This window comes from Ochotona princeps, chromosome 1, assembly GCF_030435755.1.
Source record: "Ochotona princeps isolate mOchPri1 chromosome 1, mOchPri1.hap1, whole genome shotgun sequence".
Taxonomy (NCBI): domain Eukaryota; kingdom Metazoa; phylum Chordata; class Mammalia; order Lagomorpha; family Ochotonidae; genus Ochotona; species Ochotona princeps.
The window spans coordinates 54,243,047-54,269,277 of record NC_080832.1 but is presented as its reverse complement, the minus strand read 5'-3'; the positions used below and the strand labels follow the sequence as shown (position 1 = coordinate 54,269,277).

General features: G+C 43.2%; 1 protein-coding gene across 6 annotated transcripts in view; it reads left to right on the top strand.

The window, feature by feature from the left end:
• SOBP (sine oculis binding protein homolog) overlaps nt 1-26,231 on the top strand; it is a 158,095-nt gene that overhangs the window by 67,847 nt on the left and 64,017 nt on the right. For 3 of the 6 annotated variants that reach the window (XR_009244906.1, XM_058660106.1, XM_058660114.1), the window contains exons 5-6: nt 23,871-23,966; nt 26,033-26,149. The exons of 1 other annotated variant lie outside the window; for it this stretch is intronic. Coding sequence is in view for 4 of the 5 variants with exons in the window: in XM_058660106.1 (XP_058516089.1) it covers nt 23,871-23,966; nt 26,033-26,149 (213 nt within the window). In the remaining variant the exon portion in view is untranslated. The remainder of the gene's footprint in view (nt 1-23,870; nt 23,967-26,032; nt 26,150-26,231) is intronic. 2 more of the 6 variants (XM_058660120.1, XM_004580343.3) reach the window with 1 other exon arrangement.

The window sequence follows — 26,231 nt, the reverse complement described above, 5'->3', positions numbered from 1 at the left end:
TATGTGTGCCAGGATGTCTTGATGAGATTATATATGATTGATAAGACGAAGATAAATGGAAACAGCGTTTTATTTTATTTTATGCTGAGGAGCATAGTTAGCACCTTTACTTGTCTTTCCCAAGTAATCTTTATATGCCAAAGAATCATAAAATACTCTTTAATGACTAGAATGTCATATTTTGGTAGAGACTGAATGTTCTTGTTTGCGTCCAATTTCATTCCCTCCGTCTTAAAAGCAGAGTGACAGAGTGTGATTGTAACACATTGAGAGGCTGAGATTTCTTGAGGAAGGGACCAGACATTCTGAGATGGTTTGCCAGAGGGTGAAACCTGAAAGATATCAAAAAGGGAAATAAAATAAAAAGTAAAAATTGATAACATGAAATGTATATCACTGTATGTGATATGACGTTTCACAACTTTCAGCTATGAAAACTTCAGTAATTGGGATTAAAATATTCATTATTGTTGATGCTCAGTGATGATAATTTGGGAATTCCTCACATTTGTTTTTGCATACAATAAAAGAATTCATAATAAAAAGTTTCAGAAGTGTGGAAATGACAACAGAAGCATGGCACAGGACAGACAGAACAATGAGCATGGTAAGTTGTAAGAGTTTGATGATCAAAAATAATTTCACAAGAAAAGATTTTACATTATTTCAGAAAAAAATTCTATCATTGGGGACTTAATCCTTTTGGTTAAAAAATTTTGTCATGAAGAAATTTATATTCTTGAGAAAAAGAATGTGCTGATTCTTTTCAGCACACAAATTTAACAGTTTAGGAGAAATTACATTTTGTATTTTGGGGGAAGGAATTCTAAAGATAGATCTAAAATTTCGCTAAGGAGTTGACCATAATGAAAATGAGTTTAGCGGCTCATGTGGGAGAAAGTAACATATAAACAGCGAGAAACAGACCCCAGAAAAGAGTCCTCATGTTCATTGTTCTTCCTTGATCTCTATGAAAACAAACAAACAAACAAACAAAAACACACAGGGCATTGCTCAGTGACAAACCAGAATGCCAGGAAATAGTCTCTTTTCAATGGTGTTTGGCTTGTAGTGGTTGGACTGTCCTAGCCCATGAATGTTGAGGTTCAGCACAGCTAAGGGAGGTCTCCACAACTCAAGACAAAAAGCAGATTCAATTCTGTTGACTATGGTGGTAGCTCTTGGTAACATCCGGGCTGTTGTGTGGACCTCTGGAGCACTTCCAGAAGCTTGGGCTGGGTGCTGTTTTCTTCCAGTTCTACCAAGTGGTGAGGTTGGACAGGGAGTTGGGTGGGAAAATGCGAAGCTGTTTTTTTTTTTTTCTTTTTTTTTTTTTTGGTATCTGACATTTTAGGATTATATAAAACAAAGAGAAATGGAAAAATTTGGATGCAAAATAGGTATATCTGTGTGACTGCACACACCCATGTGTGCACGTTTCCCTGTGAAGGAAGAGGAATCCATATTGTGAGCCATAGGCTGGCTGCCCACCAAGTAGCAGACTGAATGTAATCTGGCCCTTGTATTTCTTAAAGCTTTTAATACGAGGGAGCCTGGTCTCTCTCAAGAACTCCTCATTAAAGCATAAAACACTCTCCTGTAGTTTCAACTCTAGGAAGGCGCGCTCCCTCCATAAAGTCTATCACTATCTTATGGAAATCTCTCCCCTAGGAGGTCACTGAGCCCAGAGCTGCAGCTGTGTTTTAATAAGGGCTGGATAATTTTATGACCAATAACATTTGTCGTTACACATGCTACAAGAAGGTTAATCAAATCTCAGCCTTCAGGGCATAGTCTGGGTTCCCACAGGATTTTTCCTCTAGAATTCTGTGTTTAGCGGGGGCAGCTGATTTCCCTCCTCACATTAATTGTTGACTATGGCTCCGTGGTTCTGGATTTGTGCAAAGAGACTGTTTCTGTCACCCTGAAATCTCAGCATTCAGACTTTTGGGGAGCACAGACCCGAGTGGTGTAGCTTTAAGAGGCTGGCTTTCAGAGAACTCTGCTCTCTGGACAACCTTCTACTTTTTAACTTGAAACTTTGGTGAGACTGGAATATTTAATCTATCTGTTTCATTAGCCTTGGGGAGCCAAAGCTTAAGGCAACTTGCAGACCTGAGATACCAAATATTTTTCCAGCATTTCTCTGTTGCTTAGGAAACCCATAAACTGGTTCAAACATCTCACTTGGGGGAAATACTGAAGTGACATTTAACTCAGAAACAAACTGCCTTTGGTTTGCTAAAGAAAACAGCATCACTGCCTGAAAGGGCAACAGATCAAAATAAAGAGGGCAAGAAGGAAAGAAGAGATGACTATTGAAAGCTGAAGTTAGATGATGGCAGCCCAAGTTTTGAGATGGTCAGTGTTTTTTTTTGCTTCGGTTTGTATTAGAAGGCTGTTTCAATCTATGGTTATTTCAGCTCATGCTGTAATGGAGGAATAAAGTCTGCCTGTCATTTGAAGAGCAAAGAGAGATGCCAAGCAGTTACCTTCCTCTCACTCGTTGGTATTTCATGAACCAACGGAGGGGACACAGATGGTCAGAAACAAGGCCTAGTTGGCCGTAGGTGCCAAAGTCTCTGGCAGGTCCCACAGAGCACCTTTCTGTCTTGATCCACTGTGGCATCTGTGTGCACAAGGCTGTCCTGGCAGGTTCAGTCTAACCAGAGCCAAGTTACTTCCCAACCTACACCATACAGGAGGAGTCTGTGTTTCCCTGCTTCTTCTCATGCTGGATCCCTAAGGGCAGGTAGAAACAACCTTGATGCAGATTGGCTGGTTATTGGAAGAAAAGTGTGTGTGTGTGTGTGTGTGTGTAAGAGAGAGAGAGAGACCTAAAATTGCCCCTCTTCCTATGTTCATCTGGGTAGGAGGTGACTTAGGCCTTCCCTGGGTTCTCAGGCCTATAGAGCTGGAGGCCGGTTGCAGGGAATACAGGATGGAGGGGTGAGTAGAGCCAAGGGAGAGGAGGTAGGGCTCTAGGGAGTGACTCTCTGCTACTCAGTACTTTTTTGGGTTTTGACCCCAACTGTGGATATCAGGAGATAAGTGGAATGAGTGAGTAATACTGCCTAAGCCACAAAAACAGAAGAACAAGACTCTCTTACATTATGTGGTGTAGATCTCCCATCCAAGTACTAACCAGGCCGACCCTGCTTAGCTTCTGAAATCAGACGAGATCAGGCGCGTTCAGGGTGGTATGGCCATAGACTATGTGGTGTGGATCTAAAGCCTCCGCATTACTGCAGAACCAGAGGAATTGAAACCATGAACCTGAAAGTCATCTGAGTATGCACACTGACCAGTCTGCACTTTCCAGACCTATAAGCAGGAATGCTCTGAGAAGTACAAAAGGACGCTAGAGTGGGAAGGCTTATCCCCTCACCCCTACCGTTCCCTGCCACACTACAGGGGAAGCAGTGGATGCTACCTCCTCCAATTGCCTCAACTACAGGCTGAAGGTCCCCTCCCCCAACTCCTCCCCAGCCGCACCACGGGTTTCAGCTGAGCTTGAGTCAGCTTCTGTGTACAAACAGATTTTTTGAAAAGTTGTCCCTTGCTAAGGGAGCTGACATTTGCCACTCTCAGAAATTAGAAATGACAGACACCCTGAAGGCTGAAAGGCTGTGAACTGATCGGCTGATTTTCCATCAAAAATAGGATCCACTCAGCCTTCATTAGTCACTGAACAGACAGCATTGTCTAGTCCATGCATTTGGTGATTTCAGGTGACAAAGGGAAGTGGGCCATCTCATGCTTGTGAACATTGCTGTCTATTCCTGGAAGATGAAAGTCATTCCCAGCCATGTGTGTGCTCTTCGCTGGGATTTCCTAGAGTAGGTCCACTGGACTCACAAGGAGGGGTTGTGGTTTCAGCTTGACACAGCTGAACTGCAGGCTTTGAGATGCTTGATTTTTTTTCCTTTGAGGCTCCTGTCCTCTACTGTAGTCTTCCCTCTCCAGCAGGGGAAAGTTAGCATGTAAGCACCAAGACTTCTGAAAGGAAAGACAGTAGAGTTGAGTTCAAGACAGATGTGGGGGCAGATGTTGGGTACAACCTGTTAAACCTCTGTTTGGAACACCCGCAGCCTAAACTGTTGTGCCACTTCAAGTCCTGGACACTCTGCTTCTGATCTACCTCCCTGCTCATGTGCCTGAGAGGCAGCACATGATGGCTCAAGCACTTGAGTTTTTGCCAGCTGCATGAGACACCAGGATGGAGTGCCTGAGACCTGGCTCAGCCTCAGCTGCTGTGGCCATTTAGGGATGAACCAACAAATGGAAGATATCTCTGTCTCTCTTACTCTCTGTCAGTCTCCAAAATTGTTACGGTTATGCTAACCAGGCTCATCAGGAAGAGCAATTGGTACCAGAAGCTGTGGGAACACAGACATCTTTTGGGTTTGTCTCTTTGCCGCTTCTGCTTCTTCATTTATGGTATCTCTGATTTTTCCTATTGGTTTCTTATTTTAAAAAATATTTATTTATTATTTTTATTGGAAAGTCAGATCAGATTTATGGAGAAAAAGAGAGACAGAGAGAAGGATCTTCCATCCACTGGTTCTGAGTCTCCTGTGCAGAGTCTTAATGCTTTGGTCAATCCTCTACTGCTTTCCCAGGCCACAAGCAGGGATCTTGTTGGAGATTTGGCAGGATGTGAACCAGCACCCATATGGGGTCAGGGCACTTGGAGAGTGAGGATTTAGCCATTGAACCGTTGTGGCAGGCCCAGTTTCTTGTTTCTCTTTGCTACTGTTTTTTTTTTTTTTTTTTTAAGATTTGCTTATTTTTTATTGTAAGGACAGATTTACAGAGAGGAGGAGAGACAGAGAGGAAGATCTTCCATCCTTTGATTCACTCCCCAAGTGGCCGCAACGGCCAGAGCTGCACTGTTGTGAGGCCAGGAGCCAGAAGCTTCTTCTAGGTCTCCCACACAGGTGCAGGGTTCCAAGGCTTTGGGCCGTCCTCGACTGCTTTCCCAGGCCACAAGCAGGGAGCTGGCTGGGAAGCAGGGCTGCCGGAATTAGAACCGGCGCCCATATGGGATCCCGGCACGTGCAAGGCGAGGACTTTAGCCTCTAGACTACCGCATCAGGCCCTCTCTTTGCTACTCATTACCCCCTGTCCGGCGTATACAGATTCATGATAGTCTTTCCAACGCCTTTCAACATCATGCCGTTTCATTTAAGCCCCTAGCATTACCTGCTGCCATCTCTTGATATATTCCCATTCACGTTCCTGAGGGAGAACATCTGATGGAAGCATTCCATCTTTTTTGCACCAGGCTACATGATGGGTTACCAGACACCAAATCTAGTGGCTACCTTGGGGTCATGTGGCTAGCTGTGTTTCTGTCAGCTTATGCTGGGTCATGTGCTACAAAGCTGCTACACGGTCTTTTAGAAGAGAGTGTGGTGGGCCTGCCCTTGATTGACATCTCAGGTTCACTGCCTAACATTTGGTGAAGACATGTGTCAAGCATGGTGCATATTGTAGAGTGTGATCAGAAGCTCTGAATCTCTTGTTTTAAAACCTGAGAACAAACTTTCTTGTGTATTTCCAGGGGCAAAAAAATGGTCATAACTAGAAGCAGATAAGAAATGTCAGGAGCACATTTGGGAAGGTGATAGAAACAAAGGGATTATTAACAAGCCGTACTCAGATTTGTGATTCTGAGCTAGAAGCCAGATACATTTTCCCCCACACTTTTGTTTTTCTCTTTGAGTATAAAATTGAAGAATGCACAGATCTTTAAAAATTCCTATTGTTGGGGGGAGTGGCAGTAGGGTCTGGCACAGTGGCTTAATTGGCCAATCCCCCTCCATCAAGTTCCTGGACCCCATATGGGTGCCAGCCAGTTCATGTCCTGACTGCTTCAGTTCCCATCCAGCTCCCTGCTCAAGGCCTGGGAAAACAGAACAAGATGGCCCATGGAACCTTGCATGCATGTGGAAGACCCAGAGGAAGCTCTTGGCTCCTTCAGATCTGCTCAGCTCCAGCTGTTGCGGCCGTTTGGGGAGCGAACTAGCAGATGAAAGATTTTTCTCTTTCTTTTCTGCTCTCGGTGGTTCTCCTTTTCCAATAAAAATAAATACGAATTTTAAAAAAAATTCTGTGAAATCCTGCTGAGGAGACTCACCATAACTCCATCTTCCATCTCCAGCCTAGAAAGATGGCTCTCTCCCATTGCCTTGGCTAGCAGGCCACATGCCAAACAAGCCTCTTGCACTCATTTGATTTTCTTTTAATGAGTGTTATGTTTCGTGTGAACCAGACAAAGGACTCCTTGAGAGAAGAGCTCAGGTCTTACCCACCCCCTTTTTCCCATACTTGACATTCTAGGGTAATGAGTTTAGAACATGGAAAGATGTTTCTCTAGGAAGATCCTTGGTTAATGATTCTATGTTGCAAACCCCAGCCCAGCCCCAGAATTTGGTGAGTAAAATATGCAGAAACTCGGATGTTGCACCCTAATAGTACCAGAAATTCCCAAGAACATAGACCTTGAAGAAGCAACTTCTTGATATGGGGCAGAATGTGCTTGCTTGTATTGAAAATATATATTTCCCCGGGAGGCCTAGCACAAAAGCAGGTTCTTACAGAAGAATTAGAGGAGAGACCCCAAAAAGCAGACCAGAGAATTCTCACAGCTGTACCTTCTCTGGCTTCAGATAATACTGTAGAAGCAGGAGCAGAATTTCAACTCAAGGCGGCTTCCCTGGTGACCCTGCTAAAAGGTCCATTTTAAGAATCCTAGTCTTGGCCTACATATGGAATTTCCCTCTCCGCTTGGCTTATAGATAGCTCAGAAATATCTATTAAGAATTTCAGATGTAGTGCTGGTGTTGTGACACAGTGGGCCAAGATACAATGTGCAGTGACAACATCCCTTATGAGGAAGCTGTCTGAGTCCCAACAGCTGCATTTCTGATTTAACTCCCTGCCAATGTGCCTGAGAAAGCAGCAGAAGATGGCCTAAATAGTTGGGTCCTTGTCCCCATAGGAGGAACCGAAATTGGATTTCTGTCTTCAACCTTGCCCAGTACTGACCACTGTGGCCATTTAGGAGTGTAAAACATTGGATAGAAGATAGCTCTTTTTTTCTTCTCTCTCTCTCTCTCTCTCTCTCTGTCAGAGCCTTTCCAAAAATAAGTCTTAAAAAAATTTCAGATGTGACGGTAAAGACCATCCTACACTATTGTTAGTGGAGCCAAATGGCGAGTCATTTTCGGTTATTGACTTCATTATGTTTTATGCATATCTCAACTCCTTAAAAGGAAAAAGCAGGCAGCCACACATACACAAAACAGAAAAGGAAATGTGGCCCGAGCCAGTGCTGAACAGTGAGAAGTGCAGAAAAGTTGCCTGTGAAGTCCTTGTAAAGCACAATCTTTGAAAAACGTATTTTGTTGTTCACAGCAATTCAACAAACTAAAACCATATTGAGAATGAACAACTGACACCAATGAGCCAAAGCATGCCTCAGGCAACTGTACGCTTCCCACCAGTTTGGGGCTAACTTCCATCACTCCTCAGATCTGTGAGAGGATGTGATTCTAAGTAACATGGAAACGAAATCCCCCAAAATACACACAGAATGAATGGGAGTAGGAGTGGCTCGCCCTTCAACATTCACTCGGCTGCCCTGTTACCACCTCTGTTCTTGTACCAGACCAAAGGGTGAAGGGCAGAGGTGCACCCTTGCATGAGAGCGAGCAGCTGGACGCACATGAGCATTCCTTCTGCCTTTCCCCTCTAGTCTTTTCACAAGCCTTGTCTATTGGAAAATCCTGGGTTAGAGTTCTTCTGTGCCTTTCTTCTGATCACCTCACTGCATTTAGGGCTTCTTATTTACAAACAAGGAGACCTTACCATTCGTAACTGGCAGAAGGTGCTGGAAACCTTTCTGCCTGGATCCCTATCAACACGGAGCTTAAAGGCTCTCACAGTTTTGCCCTTGTGTGTGCAAGGCTAGTGGAAAAGAGGAAAGATCCATGATTTGAAGTGAGAAAGGATTTTTCTGTCTCTCTCTTCACTGAGGGACCATTTGTTTTAAAGAGTTCTGTTAAAATTTTAGTAACAGAGAGAGGGAAGAATGGGCCAAGAAGTCAGAGCCATCCACTCCTTTGCCCTCCCTGCATCTCAAATATACAAGGAGTTCTGAATCCTGAACAGTGTCAGATTTTGCTTATAGCAACATTCAGGAAACAGAAATGATACCTATGACTCCGCTAGGGCAGGACCGTGGGCTGAGACCTCAGGATTCAAGGACAAAAAGTTATTATTTTGTTCCCACCCCCTGTCAGGGTAAATCAGACATTTCACCAAAACTGTTTTCCCATACATATTCCAAATGTATCCCCAAATAAAACTGCACTGGATCCACACAGAGGTTCCCAGGGGGCAGTGTGTGTGTGTGTGTGTGTGTGTGTGTGTGTGCATGCAGGTGTACAAGGGGAGCCCGTGTTGGGACCTGGAGCCACAGAATGGAGGGAGATGTAACAGAGGCCGACTGTGAGTCCCCACCCTAGAGAGCTGCCTTGGTTGCCATGAGTATAAAGCACACGCCTTAACTTTTCATTACTTTGGGGATTTTTTTTGGCTCAAGTTGCATCTTCTAAGTCACAGTCTAGCTTCTCCTGTCCGTATTTTTACTGCACAGAAGGTTTCCCAATTTGCAAGCGTTTGCAGCACGGCTGGGCCCAGAGATAAAACAGAATGTGTATGGAGTACAGTATGCATTCAACTGATGCACAAGATTCTCCCTGCCATATGTGCTAAGTAGTGTGCTTTTCACTCGAGGTGCCACTGCCAAAATTGCCAGGAGCACATGAATAAGTGGAGGAGACACCCTGTGCACAATGCAGCACCAGGCTGCTGCTACACCTTGACAGGAGACCTTGCCTTCAGCAGCTGCTGGCATGTTTGTTCACAAGGGCAGGTCATGTATTGCCCAGATCGCACTCATCTGCAGGTAACTCTGTGCTAGTCCTTCTCCTTCAGTCTTGGTCAGTGAGGACAGCTCTTGTTAAGGCCAAGACAGAGTTCCAGTTGAAGGGGTATTTAACACAGAAGAGGAAAAGTCCATGGTTGAAACCTCCGCATCTCAGCATTTGCAGAGGAACGACTTAAGGGGAAAGCCAGTAGATGCTTATTTTTCCTCTAAATGTTTATTTGTCCATCCTCCTTATAGTGGAATGGACCAAACATTTCTGTAGGAAAAGATTGTTGGTATGATTTTTACAGGCAAGTCTTCCAGTGAGGGAAAAAAATGATTTCATGATAAGAAAAAAAAAAAAAACGAAAGAAAGAAAAGAGGGATATAAAAGAATTGTTCTTCCCAATCATCTGTTTGAATTTGTCTTGAAATTCTTTGTTTGATTGTCTAGGATCTAAACCATCACTTCCTTTGGCTTCGCAGCAAAGTTCATATTTGTTGGTCAGCATGCAGTATTTCTAACAAGAAGAGGTCGTTGGGCACACAAATCAGTCTTGAGTTGTTACCGGCAGTTGCAATTGCTCTCACTCAACCAAGTGTAACAGGCCCTGGCCCCATTCTGCAGGTGGAAATAAAGGTACAGGGCAATCAGTTCCTTTCACCTGCTGTTGAACTCTTCAGCTCCAGACCCCGAAACAGGATATGTCTGACAGAGAGGAGAGGTTGGTCTGGGTGCAAAGAAAACCCACATAAGTTTATAGTCAGGACACCATTATAGTCAACCCATTGTCAGTAAGTCAATATCTTAACTTTCGTCACTGCCTTTATTTGAGTTACTTGCAAGTTTTCTACCATGGCTAACAAAGTACCAAATAAACATTGGGCCAATAAAGTGGCATTTCTGTGTGTGTAGTTTTCATTAATCAAATCCTTTAGGATTTGCTGCTCTTGACCATGTCCACACCTGACTACCTAGGTTCCCTGTGGTCAGCCTTTGCTGCCCGGTAGAGCTGGGGAATTCTTTGCCTGGTGAGGGTAGGTTTTCAATGACAGGGTTCTTGGCTTTCAACCTTTGTGCTTTGTCCCTGCAAGGGGAAAGAGAAGTATAATGGTGCAAAGGCCCTGTTCATGTTGAAATCCTGATGGGCAGAGAGACAGCTGTCCCAATGAATGCTGAGACAAATGTATGTTAGGGTGAGGTCAAAGACAGGAAATGGCAGGGATGATGTCCAAGAACTATAACTAGCCATGCATCATGGCTTCATTGGAATATTCAGTGACAAAGAGCAGGGACCAAAGAAGGAATGTTCAATGTTTTATTAAATTCATCACAACCACAGAGAGAGCATCCTCAATGGAAGAGAAGCCAGGGCAGAGGCTTTCTCAAAGCCTGTGCACTTTGCAGTGGTGACCGCCCACCATCACCCTGGAGCTCCATTCTTGTTCATTTGGTAATTGGTTATTTTAACACAAACTGTGACTAAGGAACATGATTACACACCTGTCAGCTGTATGATGGGCAAGAGAGCTGTCTGGGAGCCAGGAAAGAGGCTGTATATCTAACCCAGGTCTCCATGGCGTCTTTCGCATCAAAGAAGTCATTTTTCATTTTTACCTTGAAACAAGACAGACAACAGATCTACTGCCTTGTCTGTATCATTTACAGGAATTGCTGCCCCAGGTGCTAATCTAAGCTAATGCAATTACATTGTGATAATATCTTTGTAGGCTTTGGATCCTAGAATACAGGAGGGCACGGACGAATGTAAAGAGCCAAAGGAGCATGGATGCTCCGTGATAACCTTTCGAGCACAGGTCAGGGATGGGGAGAAATTGAATTTCAGATTTTCTCTTTTTACAAGGAGTGCATTTTACTTTGAGATGAAATAAACTAGTGAGATAAAAGCAGGCCTTTTCAGACTACACAGGTGACCAAGGGAGGGGAGTTCTGTCTAAGCAGAAGAGATGAGGTGATGTAGTCACGCCTAAGGATTGCACAGAGGAAAGGGGCATCAGGCTTATGCGGATGATCACATTACACGAAGCCGAGCCTCAAAGACGGCAACTTTGCACTGAATTCTAAGATGAATAAGAACCTGCTTGAGGTTATAATATTTAATTCAAAAGGAAAGACCCAGACTTGCATGTGAGAAAATCACTTCTGCTCATTTTTGCACTTTTTGGAAAAGGTGAGAATATTACATTCTTTGAAAATTCTCCCGGTCCTTTACTATATTGGATCTTTGGCGAGGCTCTACAGCTTACTTCTGTTTTCTTATCTTCTGTGGCTTACTTTGATTTATCTTTACAAGACTGCAATTGTAGAAAGATCTAAATTTTAAGTAAGATATAAATATGTGATATTTGACGCTCCCGATTCTGCACAGATAGAGCCTGGCAAGAGACCATTTGCTTTATTGCGATTGTTGAACTTAAAAAAGATTAAAATGTGTTGAACATGCAGACTAACAGTTCATTTTGAATGCTTGGTAATCCAGTTGCCTACTACTGCCAGGTACACCCTAGACATTTGGTAATTGATGAACAAATGAATGAATGGAGGCCTGGGGGAAGTGGTGGCTTTTCTATGGGGTCACTGTGCCATGTATAGTGGTTTGGTATAAATATAGAGTAGTGTGAATCCTATAGTTTATGGAACTGGACAAAATGCTTTTATAATTCAAAAGCAAGAACGAATGGATTTATTGTTTACAGATCACTTGATGACATGTCAACTCTGCTTTTTGTTTAATATAAGGAAATCTAATATTAGCAGTAATTTTGCCAAGTGATAACTTGTGTTTTTCTCTTAGTATTTTCTAAGTGAAACTATATTTGATTTCTATTTTGGGATTAGACACAAGATGCGCAAAAGAGGTTTATCAATCTTGAATGATGTGTCCTTGAAAACATGTTTTCAGAGGAAAATTTGAACTTTCACATTTTTTTTCATTGTCACCTTGGAATTCCTTAGTGTCTATTACATGTTGTATGCACATGAAACACAAATATACAGATTTCAAACTAAGCAACCCTCTTTTTCACCATCCCCTCATTCTGCAGTGAGAAATCATTTAACTTTAGAATGTCTCATTCCCTGTATCCTTGCAAGTTTTCCCAGAAAGCTACCTGTGACCTCGTCCTTCTCCCTACCACTTGTGTGAGGTGTGTGGTCCCTGTCCTTTCTCTCCTCCCATCTCTGTCCCATGTCTCAAGTGCAGAGTCCTCTGCACACTGATGGGTTTTAAGGTGAGATCTGCTCATCCTTTGGCTGTGTGTTGTTGTCTGGATTGCCTGCAACCTGTCAAACTAGCCCGCAGGACCTCAAGGGCTAGTCTGCCAGTCTCACCCATAGTCAATGAGCTGTGTTGAGCAGTGGGGTTTCACTAGGAAGGGGGAAGGGAACCCATAACAGTCTCTTCCTCTCTCCTACAAGAACCCACAGCAAATGAGGATTTGACCCACAACTTCTCCTCCTTCCAGTTACATCAGCAGTTGCTAGCCCCTGTCATTGCCAAGTTTCCTGTTTTAAAAACTGTAGAGATCGAGAGCCTGTCTCAGATGTCACCGTACCTGTGCTCAGAGCTAGCTTTGCCTTATATCAACCCTGTTCTTGGATAGGTTACTTCACCTCTGCTCACTAGTGCTGTGGAGAAGGAGTACTGGTAGTTATCATAAGAAGATCTGGGGAGCTTTATTGGAATGAACTCTATGCAATGTTGAGGACAGTATCTGGCAAGGTTGGGTAAGGGAGAGCATGGAGTTAGCAGAAGGGCTGGGCTGCTCAGTGGTCAGGGGTGACCACTTTATTGTCCTTAGCTTATACTGAGTAAAGAGATGTGGAAATCAGGCCGCTTTTTCTTTACCTAGGCTTCACCTCAAAATATACCCTCTGGACATGTCATCCTAACAAAGAGGGTGGGGGCAGGAGAGCAAGAATTCAGTCAAATTGTTATACAGAAATGGAGCTTAACCTGAAACTTAGCTGTTGACTTTAGCAGGCTCATCCCTAGACCCCAGTCAAATTCAGCTTACATAATTATCCCTGATTTAAACAAATCCCACATTTTATTACCTTCATCCATCATCTGTGGAATGGTGGAATGGCTGGGGGTTTCAAGTGAAGGCTCCGGAGAGTGTCATTGGAGCAGGCATCATTCTTTATGAAATCCCTTTGCTGCTGTCTCTGCATTTGGCTCATTGGAGGGACTGATCTGAAACAGGGTAATTTAGATTTTTGTCCTTTTTAAGCCTGATGGTGCTGCATGAACAGATCAAGTGGCACGTCGATCATAATTGAGGCTGTCAGGAGGACCGTCATGTTCAGAGTCACATCTGGACTTTGCACTCTGAAAGAGCCAGGGGGCAAAGCCAGTGAATGTGTCACCCTGTCCTCCTTTGCCTTCACGCCCTGGCATTAATCACAGCATCCCTACAAGTTGGGTGGAACATTTGTGTGGGCAGTATGCAGACCAGTCAGGATTTTATCCCAGTATGGGACTTTCTTCTTCATGTTCAGGCTGACTTTAGATCTTTGCAAACATGATGTAACCTTTATGTATGCTTTTTCCTGAAGAAATCTTACCTTTTGCAACAAATTATTTTTGGGATATCACTACAGGATACTGTCACTACAGGAATACTGTCTCAAATCAGCACAGTGGCCAGGGTGGGAATCCTTTTCTGCAGGTATCAGAAGTGAAGATTAGATGGGGCAGCAAATAAGGCCAAACCCCAGCCAGGCCAAGTACATGGATCAAAGAGCCTGAGGCAAAGCCCAAGTCAGGGTGTGGGTCAAGAACTGGGAGTGGTTTGGAAACAGGGCTCAAAGGCAGAGCTGGCAGGGGATCGGTGACAAGAATGCAGAGTGTTGGCTGAACAGAGCCTTGGATAGTCTCAGACCTATTCTAATGAGCGGTGGGACTGGGGAACAGGGTGGACTCAGCTAGGCATATGAACAATCCACGAAAGATATATACAGACACTGTACATGCAGACACTGATTATGACATTCTGTGGTTGCTGGTGGGAGAAAAGAAAAGAACATTAAGCTGGTCCCAGGGCTGAGCCCTTGTTGCAAGTAACAAGTGTGACATCATGTCTTTGACAACTATTGCTGCTCTAGTCAAGAATTTATAGTCCTTGACCTCAGAATGAGAAACTAATTCAAGAACACCATTCGTTTCAGTTCATGAGTCATGGCTATCTGTGACCACCCTCCCTAGGGTCTGTCCTGTGAATTTTTTTTTCCAAGAAGTGGTGAGAAATATGCACTGATTCATCCACATCCTCTCACATGTTTTCCACTGTTCATCTCCCCTTTGCCAAACCCCGAGCACATGTAAGATGGCAGGTTGAGATGAAGGGTTTGCTCTGTGGCTGTGGTGCAGAATAAGCTGACTTGCCCAGGATGGCAATTCGGACCTTTTGCATGGTGCTCCCACTTGCTGAGTCAGTTAACCAGGTACCTGCTCGTAGCAACATAGTTGTGTCTGTGTCTCAGTGATTCCTGTTAATAGTGACTTGAGCAGAAAAGACCAAGTGCCCTGTGAAGTTCTGCCTCCTCCATTCCCTGAACAAAATTAATGCATTCTAGACTGTTTTACAGGAAAGCAAGTCAAGGAACTGAATTTCACCAGTCTATCCTAGGGTATTTGCTACTTCGATGAACTATAATAGTACCAGGAATAAAAGAGACAACACAAATGCCCATGATAGCCTGTGCAGCGTCATCTGTGGACCTTAGGTGCAAATACTGTAGCATTCATGATGCTTTTAGCAATTCACAAAGGTTACCGAAGGATCTGAATAGCTGAATGAGTTTTGTAGGATAAATATTCTGTTGTAATCAGTGAGATGAGGGTTATTTAATAATCAGGGTAAATAAGTTGGTTTAAAAATTCATTTTATAGATTTGAAGGTACTGTCTCCCTAGGCTGTGACAGCAACTTACTGCCATGTGTCACGCCACCTCTTTTTCCCTCAGTTCTTTTCTGACTGGTGCTCCTTCCACCCTACACCTTCCCCAATTCTGTTGTATTTGTCATTAACCATCTTCTTTCTCTAATTGTCTTGATATATTTGATTTTAGAAATCAAAAAACTAGGAAAGCCTCCCATCATTTTTAATATGTGTTTTGGGTTTAATGATACCAGTATTTTCAGGTTATGGCACACTGGTTTGTTTTTAATTTTTTAAGATTAAAAAAAAGATTTATATATTTTTATTGAAAATTCAGATTTACAGAGTGGAGGAAAGACAGAGAGGCAGAGCTCTTCTGTCCATTGATTCACTCCCCAAGTGGCCTCAGTGGCTGGAGCTGAGCTGATCCAAGGCCAGGAACCTGAAGCTGCTTCTGGGTTTGCTGCATAGATCCAGGATCCCAAGGCTTTGGGCCATCCTCTACTGCTTTCCCAGCCCACAAGCGGGGGCTGGAAGGGAAAAAGAGCATCTGGAATTCGAACCGGTGCCCACATAGGATCTCGGAGCATGCGAGGCAAGGACTTTAGCCACTATGCTACTGTGCTGGCTCCCATTTTCCCCCAATATTTTAAACTAATTTTATTTTTTAGGTTTTGTAACAGATTCAGTATAGTGCTTAGATACAATTCTGTCAATGCAATGATGCTCCTTTCCTGTCTCTTTCTTTTCTCTCTTTAGTGTTTGAAATATTTTTTCCGTTTAATTTAGTATTTTTTTTTAAGGTTTATAGACACGAGTCTGTTGTTATCATTGACATGAGGGGTAGGAAATCATCCAGTATATAAAGTGGGACTCAGGAGCCAAGACTGCTTGGATTTGAATCCTGGTTCCAACCTTTGTTAGCTGTGTGAGTTTGTGAAAACTCCATAAGCTCTCTGTGGCCATTTCCTCATCTAGTACCTACGTTGTAAGGTTTCTTTTTCGCTAGAGGTAGGGATGGGGTTGTGAGTTAGATGTTTTAACACATATAAAGCACTTAGAATGATGTCTGGTGCCTATGTAGGAGCTGTGGAAATGCTCATCTCTGTTCAGAGCAATGTATCTAAGCTGGTTGGGACTGTTTCCTGCTTCCATCAGAGGCTAGGTTATTTCTGGTGGAGGTGTCCTATAGATTGCAAGTCTCCCTCCTAATACGGGGACCCTTTTCCAGCCTTACAGATGAGGTCCTGCTGTCCCCTCCTGACCTGGCCTGCTTCACATTTTCTCTAAGTGCTTAGGTGCATGGCAACATCTGTGTATAAAGATATGTGCCTAGCTCTTTCTCGCCCTTGATTTCAGAGAGCCGTAGGAAAAGGACTGCCCCAAATGCCTATCATTGGCCAGTACTGTAGGCATTTTGTCAGTGCCATGTATCAGCAAAGTGTAATCATTCAGGTGTCCCTGTCCTTTGTCACCCCTCATCAGTCCCTGGGTAATAATAGATGCAAATGATAGTGGACAAGACAGAAGTCAGGCTGGCCGTGGGAGCAGCGGGGACAAGGGAAAGCACGCCATCACGATGCCTGAAGAACTCAGTGTGGATTAAGGTCCTGGAGTAATCAGAAGTAGTAGAGTAGCTTTAGGAAAAAATAATACAAGGAGGGAGGGGAGCTGGGTGCTTCAGCTGCCGGGCCTCACCTATAGACACAGTTCAGACAGAAGCACTCAGGGGACTTGACAAAGAACCGTGCAAGATACACACGGAAGGGTCACCTGTCCAATTAAGGAAAAATAGATTTGCAAATTACGAGTAAAATCAAGGATTTTTCAGAGGCACTTAACAACCACTCTGATTATTCTAGACACAGCAGTAATGTGCTGGGACAAGCATGATAGATTCTAGTTCATGGAGAAGCTATATTTCAGATGGATGTGGAATCTGTTATGCAATCCATTAGGGCCTGAGTAAGAGCGGTTATTCATCAGGCACAAGCTCAGCCCCTTACCCAGGAGGCTGTGAGTGACTTGCACCTGACAGCTTTAAGGAGCTGCTCAGGGAGGCCATAAATGTGAATCAGTTCCCATTATCTCTATGTTGTGAAAGTCTTCCTGTTATTCTTTGAAGATTCCACATTGGATATTTAATGTTTGTGATATATAAAAGTTTGCATGGAGTGAAAACATAGCTGCAGCAAATAAGTCTGTGTCATCCATCAGTAATACATGAGCTGTTGGAGGAGCCCAGAGAGGTATAGAGAAGGCCCTCGCTTGCCAATGGAGGAGAACGTAGTATTTAGGAGGAAGTTTAGGGGGGGAGAGGTAGCTTCTCTTTCCATACACAGGTTAAAGGGGGAATTTCAGTGCATTTTGTACAAAAACAAAGTAAAACAGCATTATTGCAGGAGTCCTTATAGATAATCCAAGACAAGCAGATGAAAGGGATGGCACAGAAAGCTGACATGAAGATGAGAGGGTAATGCAAATTGAGCAGAGGGCTGAGGACTGAGATGGATGTTCTGGGGTTCCAGCAGCATTTCCAGAGCAGGGATTTTGGTGCTAGGAGTCAGTCCTTGGTTCAGGACAAACCTCTCAATTTGAGCTGCATGCATTCCCAATCCTGTCTGTAAGCCATGCAGATCTCTGCAGTTTAACCAGTGAATATTCACATAGACATGCCTCATACTTAAAGGAGATCTATTTGTAGACGTGTGCTGCTCAGAATAGGAAAAAAAAAAAGCTCCACCTAGAACACATCTGGACTTTGGTCTAATGAAGAAGGAAGAAAGAGTGAATCTTTCCAGCAGTGTTTACAGGTTTATTTGCTAACTGGATATCTGGAGGCTTTTTGTAGAATGCATGGTTTCTGCCCTTAGGAAGTTTCCAGTCTTGAAAAATATATAAGATATGAGTCATAGTCAAGATGAGTTACTTATTGATCTGGGGATCTAGGAAAAAGTGGGACACCGGAAACAGGGAACAAAGATGCTGGGTTGGTCAATCTAATCTAGGAGTGGACTTTGATGATGAGAATAATTGGCCAAAGACCATAGGATCTGTTTAGGGAGGATTTTGAGGCCAGGGAGTACAGGGAGATGGAAGAGAGAAATGTGGGGCAAAAAGATTATTGACCAAAGTGCAGCAGAGAACAAAGTCTCACTAGACTTAAGACCCCAGAGTCTAACCATGTGGGAGGACCAGCTGTTGGGTAGAAGTGCCTTGCTGACACCCAAGTATGGAGAGAACTCCTGAGATTCAGGGACAGAACACTCAATCTCTGGGAACTAAAGTATAACTGAGAATGTCCAGTGCTGGGGTTGAAGGATTGGAACCTCCCCGCCCCCATGGAGCCCTGATAATGTGCCAGGTGTTAGCACAGGTTCTGGAGATTTGCAGCTGAACAGAACAGTTTCTACTTAAGGACTGCACTGATTAGTGGGGAGGGAGGGAGGTGAGCGAAAGCACACCAAGGGTCCTACTTTGGTGCAGTGAAGGAAATGGAGATGAACTCAGGGACAGGGAACAGAGAGCTCAGGTTGGGACTAGCAAGAACTCAGTGTAAAGGAAGCATTCGAATTTTCCAAAAGTGGGAATGAGAGATGAGATCTAGTTTTACCCAGAGGAGATGGTGGTAAAGGATGGGAAACCAAGTCAAAGGGAACCGGAGATATGGTCCTGGAGAGTTGGGCCACTGATAGGAGCCCTAACTCAAGGGACGCTCCCAATGTTATTTGAACAGAGCTTCAAGGTGTCTGTTTACTCAAGGGCAAAGAAACTGGACCAACCTTTGTTTCAAGTTCACCATGATGATGTTCACATCACATTGGATGGCAGTATGTGAGATCTGCTATTTCTTCCTCTCTGGATTCTCTCAAGAGAGTGTGTGTAGCCATTTGAGAAAGACAGGATGGACCAGAAATGGACTATCAGACAGTGAAATTCCAAGTTTTCTGAAGTGATGTCCTCAAGATTTTTACTCTGTATTTTGAGGTTACATTCTATTACTTCTGGTTCTAAAAAGTTCTTTAAAAATTAGTGTTCTTCATTTTTTTTTTTTTTTAGCATTCTTCTTTTCTAAAGCTGTTCCCACGACGTTGAGCTGTATTGTTGTTATCACACATCTGAGCTGACAATGCTGTGTCTGCTGCAGCGCTGGAAGGCTGAGTCTGGATACTCACAGGGCTCTCTCGAACTCTGATTCCAGTTCCAGGCTGCCTCTTTGCTTGTTTTCAAAAGAAAGCCTGAAATTAGAAGGACCTGGAGGTGTGATCGCCTACTCATCACAGGGAGATACAAAGTCCAAGACTAATTATGATGTCCCTGTACCTGGCAGCAAGGTTAGCCGCTCTGCTGAGCCAGAAGCAGCATATTTCTTTGGGCTGGGCAAATGATACTATTTCTAGAATGTTCCATTATTTTTAAAGGAGCTATCCAGTAGAAAAAGAAGGTAGAGATGGCTCCAAAATGTGCAGGACATCAAGACTTTGGCCCCAAGAAAGAAGTAGATTTTGAAAAAGCCAAACTTGAAGAGAACTAGTGGTAATTCACAGGGAAAGAGGTGAACACAAAATTTAAGGCAGAGAAACAATCAGTCTGACTTGCTCAAATAATTGAATATTTAAATGGTAAGCATGGCATGAAGACAGATGCAGAATGGGGAAATCCCCTTGCAGTTTGAGGGATTTTTCAGTTCTGTTTCTGTGATGGCAAAAAATATAGGTTTCTTAGAACAATACATCAAAAATGTACCTTTGATCTGACAGTCTCATTTATACTAAAATGCAAACAATAGTGTCCCATTTGCTTTTCCCTATGGCGTAAATATGTAACCCCTTAGTCAGAATGAAACCATTAGGCTTAGGACACATGGGGAGAGTTAGTTCTTTACAACAGGGCCTTGATGTTGCCTGCTGTTTTTGAACTTGTCACTTCAGAACAAAGTCACAGCCACAGTAGATGCCAGCAGCTGGCAGTGGGGTGGTCCACTTAGACATAAACCCTCAGAGAATACATGGGCTGTAGAGAATTGAAGAACAATGATAAAACTAGTTGTCAGACAGCCTGCCTTAGGTCATTGCCAAGAGCCTGTGATTTGGATGACTCCGTTATTCACACACTTTTCTCTGCAGGGATAGTCAGCTCCCTGTGTCTACACCCCTTCTCTAGCTCCCCAGTGGACATGTATAGAATGAGGCATGGGCTTCAATATGTAAGAGGGAATCAAACGTTCTAAAATGATCCTACCTATAAGCTAAGGAAGTGAAGTTCACATGGATTTTAAATCCAGCATGGAGCACATCTTATGAAAGGATAATAAAGCTCATTCTTGCAGGGCAGTCACTGTGTACGAAGCAGTGGCTGAGGCTGAAGATACATACTGAGCGAGCCAATACCATTCAGCCCTTGGTAGAATCACAAATCACACCCTGTACTTTGTCAAGTCTGAGAGGACAGAGTGGAGACCTTGATTTGGGCAGCATGGTGCAGAAGGGCCTTTTTGAGGAACTGATACGTTAGTTCTTCCAGGATTTTTTTGCCAGACCAGAAACCAAGAAAGAAATGGTGAGGATTTTTGCTCACAAGCAGCTGATGATATAAACTTGGATCTGTAGGGTAAGACATGCTATGTCTACGGCCATACCAACCTGAACGTGCCTGATCTCTAGGGTAAGACATGCTGCAAGTGCCATTTCCTGAACCCTCCTGGCCTTGCACAGTCGGCTGGGGCCTGGTGAGAACATTCTGTCCACTATGCCAAGAATCTCCCTTGTTACCTGTAGGTGCTATCCTTACCGCAGTGGTTCAGGCAGCTGTTTGTACCTCATAGCCACCTGAGAACTGTGAAATAGATAAGCCACCACAATCAGGTTGTATCCTGTACTGATTAAATAAAAATCTAGGACAGTGGGAGACTGGTCAGTATGTTCAAACAAAACAAACCCAGATGATTCTAATACGCATTTATAGCAGAGGATTATAGTCCTAGATGAATGCACTTAGTCCTACTTAGTTCTGTCATCATCATTTCCATTTTCACATCAAAAGTCTCCAAAACACGAAGAGGATTGCTTTGGGGAGATGTGTAAGCATTCATCCTACACATATGCATGGAGCTGTGGCATGTGGTGGAAATGCAGTGAATTGATGGAGAATGGAATTTCGTGGACTCGGGAGTCAGCTTAAGCATCAAAGGGTCCTAGGCCATGGGCGTTTGATGCAGACATAAACAGAGCAGCTCCATAGAGAAACAAATTTCTAACTTTTCCTTCCATACTTCTCAATGCCCCATGCTCCTGCTCCTTTTTCTTGCACTGTTGCTTTATTTAGGGCCTCACTAATTATGAGGCTTTATGTGAAATCGCTGGCTCCTTTGAGGAAACACACTTGCATCTTAGATAATGGGGTATTTTTGGTCCTTTAGACACATAAAAAGCATTGAGAGCACCTTACATGTAAGTGGAATGAATGTATTTTCACCACTAATGTTGAAAATATCCCTAGGCATCTGGTGTGTATGAATGTGTATACATAGTACATGCATAATAAACATATTCCACCTTATGAATATTTATACACAAGATCCATATATATTGAATATAGGCATACATATGTAAATAGTAGCCCCTGTAAATTATATGCACAGTATGTTTCCAAGCATATGCATCATAGTGCATTGGGAATAGAATAAACCTACCATCAAGTTTAACATATTTTGAGGTGGCTTTTTCTACAGAGTTGTTTATGGTAGGGTCTAATTTCTACCCATGTCTGGCTTTCTTTTCTACACTTAAATGTTTGTTAAATACTAACTGAAAGTAAGGCACTAGACATGGCAGACTTTGAAAGATAAAATGTAGTACCTACCTGTAGGACACCTAAACCTCAAGGCCAACAGTGTGGTGCAGCAGACCAGGCTGCTGCCTAAGATCCCGTATGAACATTGCTTCAAGTCCAGGCTGCTCTGGTTTTGATCTAGCTCCCTGCTAGTTCACCTGGGAAAGACATGGAAGATGATCCCAGTACTTGGACCCCACTACCTATGCGGGAAACCTTGATAGAGTTGGGCTAGCCCGAGCCCCAATGTTTGTGAGGTTTTTTTGGGGAGTGAACCAGCAGATGAAAGATTCTGTCTCTCTCTCTCTCTCTGTCACACACACACACACACACACACACACACACACACACACATCTTTTCTCTAACTGGCTGTAACTTTCAAATAAATACATTGTTTAAAGAGACCTATGCTTCAGATTTGCTTAGGATTTTGCTGGGAGGACTTTACTATTGCAGCTGCCCACTGGCATCTCAGTGCTTTCTCAAACTGGCTGTTGTTTATGTGCCTCTTAGCTGCCCCAGGTGTAAGATGGGCTCACGTGGAGCCGCACTAACCCATACCCCGGCTTTGCTGCCATGCAGGACTGATGCAGGGAGAGAGCACCAGTGCGCCTTGGTGCCTTTCTAACCTCCAGACATGAACAATACTAATACTTTCTTCTCTGTCACCTATAGCCAATTCTGTAACTGCATTATTTGACCTCAATTTGGTGCAGGGAAAACAAACAAAAAAACCAACACATTAAGAAGTTTCCAAGTCCCAGAATGTGTATAAATCTTGAAAATGAAGCCCAATCCAAGCTATTTCTTTTTACCATGAACTTCTTGTCACTCAGCTGTGGGAATGACGATGGTATTCCATTTGCCGGTTGCATCAGGTTCCCTCCTTGGGACGAGTAGCAGAGCCTTTATTTTTAATAAAGCGAGCTATACATTCTAATGTGTGCAAGATATAGATCCTTGTTTAAACCGACAACCCTCGGTCCATCCAGTGAGCTCTGAGAGGTACTGGCTGGGCAAATCTCACCCTGTTAATTGAGAAACTATACAGATGCATTGTCATTGCTATGCCTTGGATGTCCCCTCATTGTTTTCTCCCCTTCAATCTATACATCCCAACAGGTAGTTCTCAGTTGTTCCCTTGGTGGCAGACATACGTTTTGTCTAAAGAGACAGCAGACAGAACTACCTGCTGCTTCCTAAGTGTGGCTCTCCCTGTGTTTCTCTCCTTTTTCTTACTTTGCTGGGGCTTTTTAAAATCAGCTGGCAGGGAGCCAAGAGCTCATCATTTTAATGCAGTGCAAAATGGAATATGCATAATTATATGCAAGCCATATGTGAGGGAGACAGCTCAGCTGTGAATTTCAGGAGGCCAGGAAAGAGAGAGCAGTTCAGGCTAAAACGAGATGAGAGTAGAGCGGAGTGCAAGTGTCACCCCAATGAATGGTTTAATGAGTGTGCTGCAGACACGCCCCCTTTCGCCTAGCTCTCCCTTCCCTCCAACTCCAAGCCAGAAACCAGTGGAGATTAGAAAGAGAAGACTGAATGCAAGTGGTATTGCTAATGGGTTCTGTTAATGTCTCCATTTAAACTTCAGCGTTCTTAATTAACAGTGTAGATCAAAATAACCAGTAACTTTTAATGCAGCTTCTTAATTAAATCTAATTTTTTACTGCATTTGATTAAAGAATCATTGTTCTTACTAGATCATTGCTCCTTTCAGATCTTTACTTAAAAATGGAGAGGAATCAGTTATTACAATGCAAAATATAACTATGCAAATTGCTTTTCTTATGGCCTTGCTATTAGAATTTCTTAAAAATGCATTATCTAGAGATTGCTTAAGCATGCCAAGAAGTTTAAACACGTACGTATGTCATATAATCCTAAATGTGCAATGACCAGAAAACTAAAGTGGTGGTAATCTCCAACAAAATTATTTGACTTTGGTTTGCTTCATGTTGTTTTCAATATTGCACCACAATGAATTTGCATGTTCAAACTAAACAATATAAAGAAAAACAAATCCCAAATTTTGATATCTAAAAGGCGTACTGCGTATTTAAACAAACTTCTTAATGATGTTGTTATTTCTGGATTCCCGTTTGTTTAATGATCTGAGCTGTTATGCTTTTAGCTTTTTTTTTTCTTCCATTATTTGTAAGTCCCTAAATAGGCCATTATATTTCCCTTCAGGCTAGAGATGAAGATGGACATGCTGAAAATTTTCCCCAGCAGCACTATGCTAAGGAAACTCCAAGGCTTGCCTTCAAGAATAACTGCGAACTACTTGTAAGAATAACATACTTACAACAAGTCTAGAATGTTACTTTAGCACAGTGAAAACAGTTTTTGAAAGGGTTTGTTCATGATTACATAATTTATGAAATATTGTAGTTTTCTGTATAGAGTTCTAACTGCTAATTCTGCTATCACTGAATATTAATTATAAGCTCTCAAACTGTTTACGCATCTTTGATATCTGGTTGTAGAACTTGAATGGCCCTGTCTTTATCAGCTTGTTTTGTATGGAAGTTGGTAGCGCAGCCACTTGGAGAATGGCTAGTGGAGTTGAACAGGTAGAGAAAGAAGGTTGGTGTGTGTAGCCTGGGATTAACTCAGCCACGTCTCTCCTCCCGTGTCCTCATTGTGACTGTGAGGAGACGACACTGTAGAATTTTGTTCTGCGAGGAAAGAGAGCACAGTTGACACGCAGTACTCCCTTTAGAATTCAAGCTCCTTCCCGCCCTTGCCAAACTCAAGTCGCCTCCCCTCTGCAGAAGATTCAGAGCAGTGACAGGATTCGGAATGTTTACAAGTCGTGAGACAGAGGATATCAGCTGTGACAGAAGCTCTGTTCCAACGCAGGGTTAATTTGCTGTTCATTTTAGCGTTTACAGCGAGGCGAGATGAAAAGCAAGCAGGAATGCCTATTATATTTCTATTAAATGAATCTGTTGGGACCTAATGTTCTTGATTAGCTTTTGAAAATGAGTGCTCCGCAATGCATTTTCTGTTTACCTAAAGTAAACAGAGAATGAATTGTCATTTATTTAGAGATTCAAACACTGCTTTTGAAAATGAAGCTTTATGAGGGCTTGAGCTGTGTTGTCCCCAAATGTTCTTTTTTCTTTTCAATAGAATTAAAGCAAAAACATTTGCTCCGACTAAATGAAAATGCCGAGAGAGAGAGAGAGAGAGAGAGAGAGAGAGAGAGAGAGAGAGAGAGAAGCTGCTAAGTTGTCATGTTTTGAGGAAGTCTAATTTCTATTTCGTTTTTTTGGCCAAACACAGTGCAGCTCTGCCAGGTCTGTGCGTTAGGAAATCCCACATGTAACAGTCTTTGGATGTAGCTCTGCTACCAGCTGTTCATGAAAAGCAAGGTATCCAAAGGGCAGGAGAAGAGAGAAAAATGCAGTTTTTACCCCTTCCAGCCACAGGAGCTAGCTGTGGACAGCAACAGCCTCTGGCTCCCCATTCTGCAATCTCCACAGTTAGCAATAGCACAGCTCGTTCTGTGTGTGAGCAGGAAAATTTGCTGTTGATAAATCTGACTTTCCTTTCTAAAAATTCCACTCACCTTTATATTTTTATTTTAGAGCTCTCATACTTCCAAGCCTGTTAGTGTCACTCATTTGGGGGAAATTCTGTTCACTGATTTCAGTGTTAGTGGTTTCTCTTCATAACTGGCTAGACTTTAGGGGTCATGGATGCTGTGTTTTGCTATCAGATAGCTTTTGGGTGTAACTTCCTTATTTTTAGAGAAATTGTTAAAAACAATAATATGCCATAATTATTTTTTTTTAATTGGGGGAAAATGCACATGTTTGAGTCCTGGTTTTGGTCAGTCTATATTGGAGAAAGTACCTCATCCATGTGAAACAGCTACCTTTATAGCAAACAGGTGCTGCCTCAGGGCTGTGTTTCAACACAGTGCTGTGTTGGCAGCAGTTTTGTGAGAGTTGTTATGACCCTCCCCCTTCTAGTTCCTGCTAAAAAGGCTTTCTTTGGGTCAGCATGCTTTCCTGCAAGAGAAGAAAAAGTAAAGAACACTAGTGAGATGATTTTTCCAAAGAAACATTTCATTTTCAGTTGCAGGAAAAGGGATGGTGTTTGGCTGATTGTGAAGCCTAGAGAAGTTATATTTCTATATGAAAAAGATGTGTTCATCCTTAAGGGGGAATGAGAAGTCCTTGGTGTTTTCCTAGAGCAGCTGAGAGCAGGTTTTTACCGAAGCTGTCAGGGAAGATTGCAAGCTCGGCATCAGCGTGCTTTTGTAGCTGAATGGGGGTGGGGGACAGTTCTGCCATCTTCCTGCATGGTTCGCTGCAGCCGGAGTAGCTTTCTCTCCCCCACAGAGCTCCTGCACCACAGTGAGGGCGCAGCTGACTTCTGGGCTCCCAGACAACCAGGAGCACGTGGCTGACAGGCTCATCCTCCGGGCCACCCGCACAGACACAAAGTTCCCTGGCCAGGTAGGGGAGATGTGGCCTTGACTTGATGATTGACTGTCGCATGTCTGTGCCTTCCCTGCAGCTTCCCTCCGCCCTCAGCCTC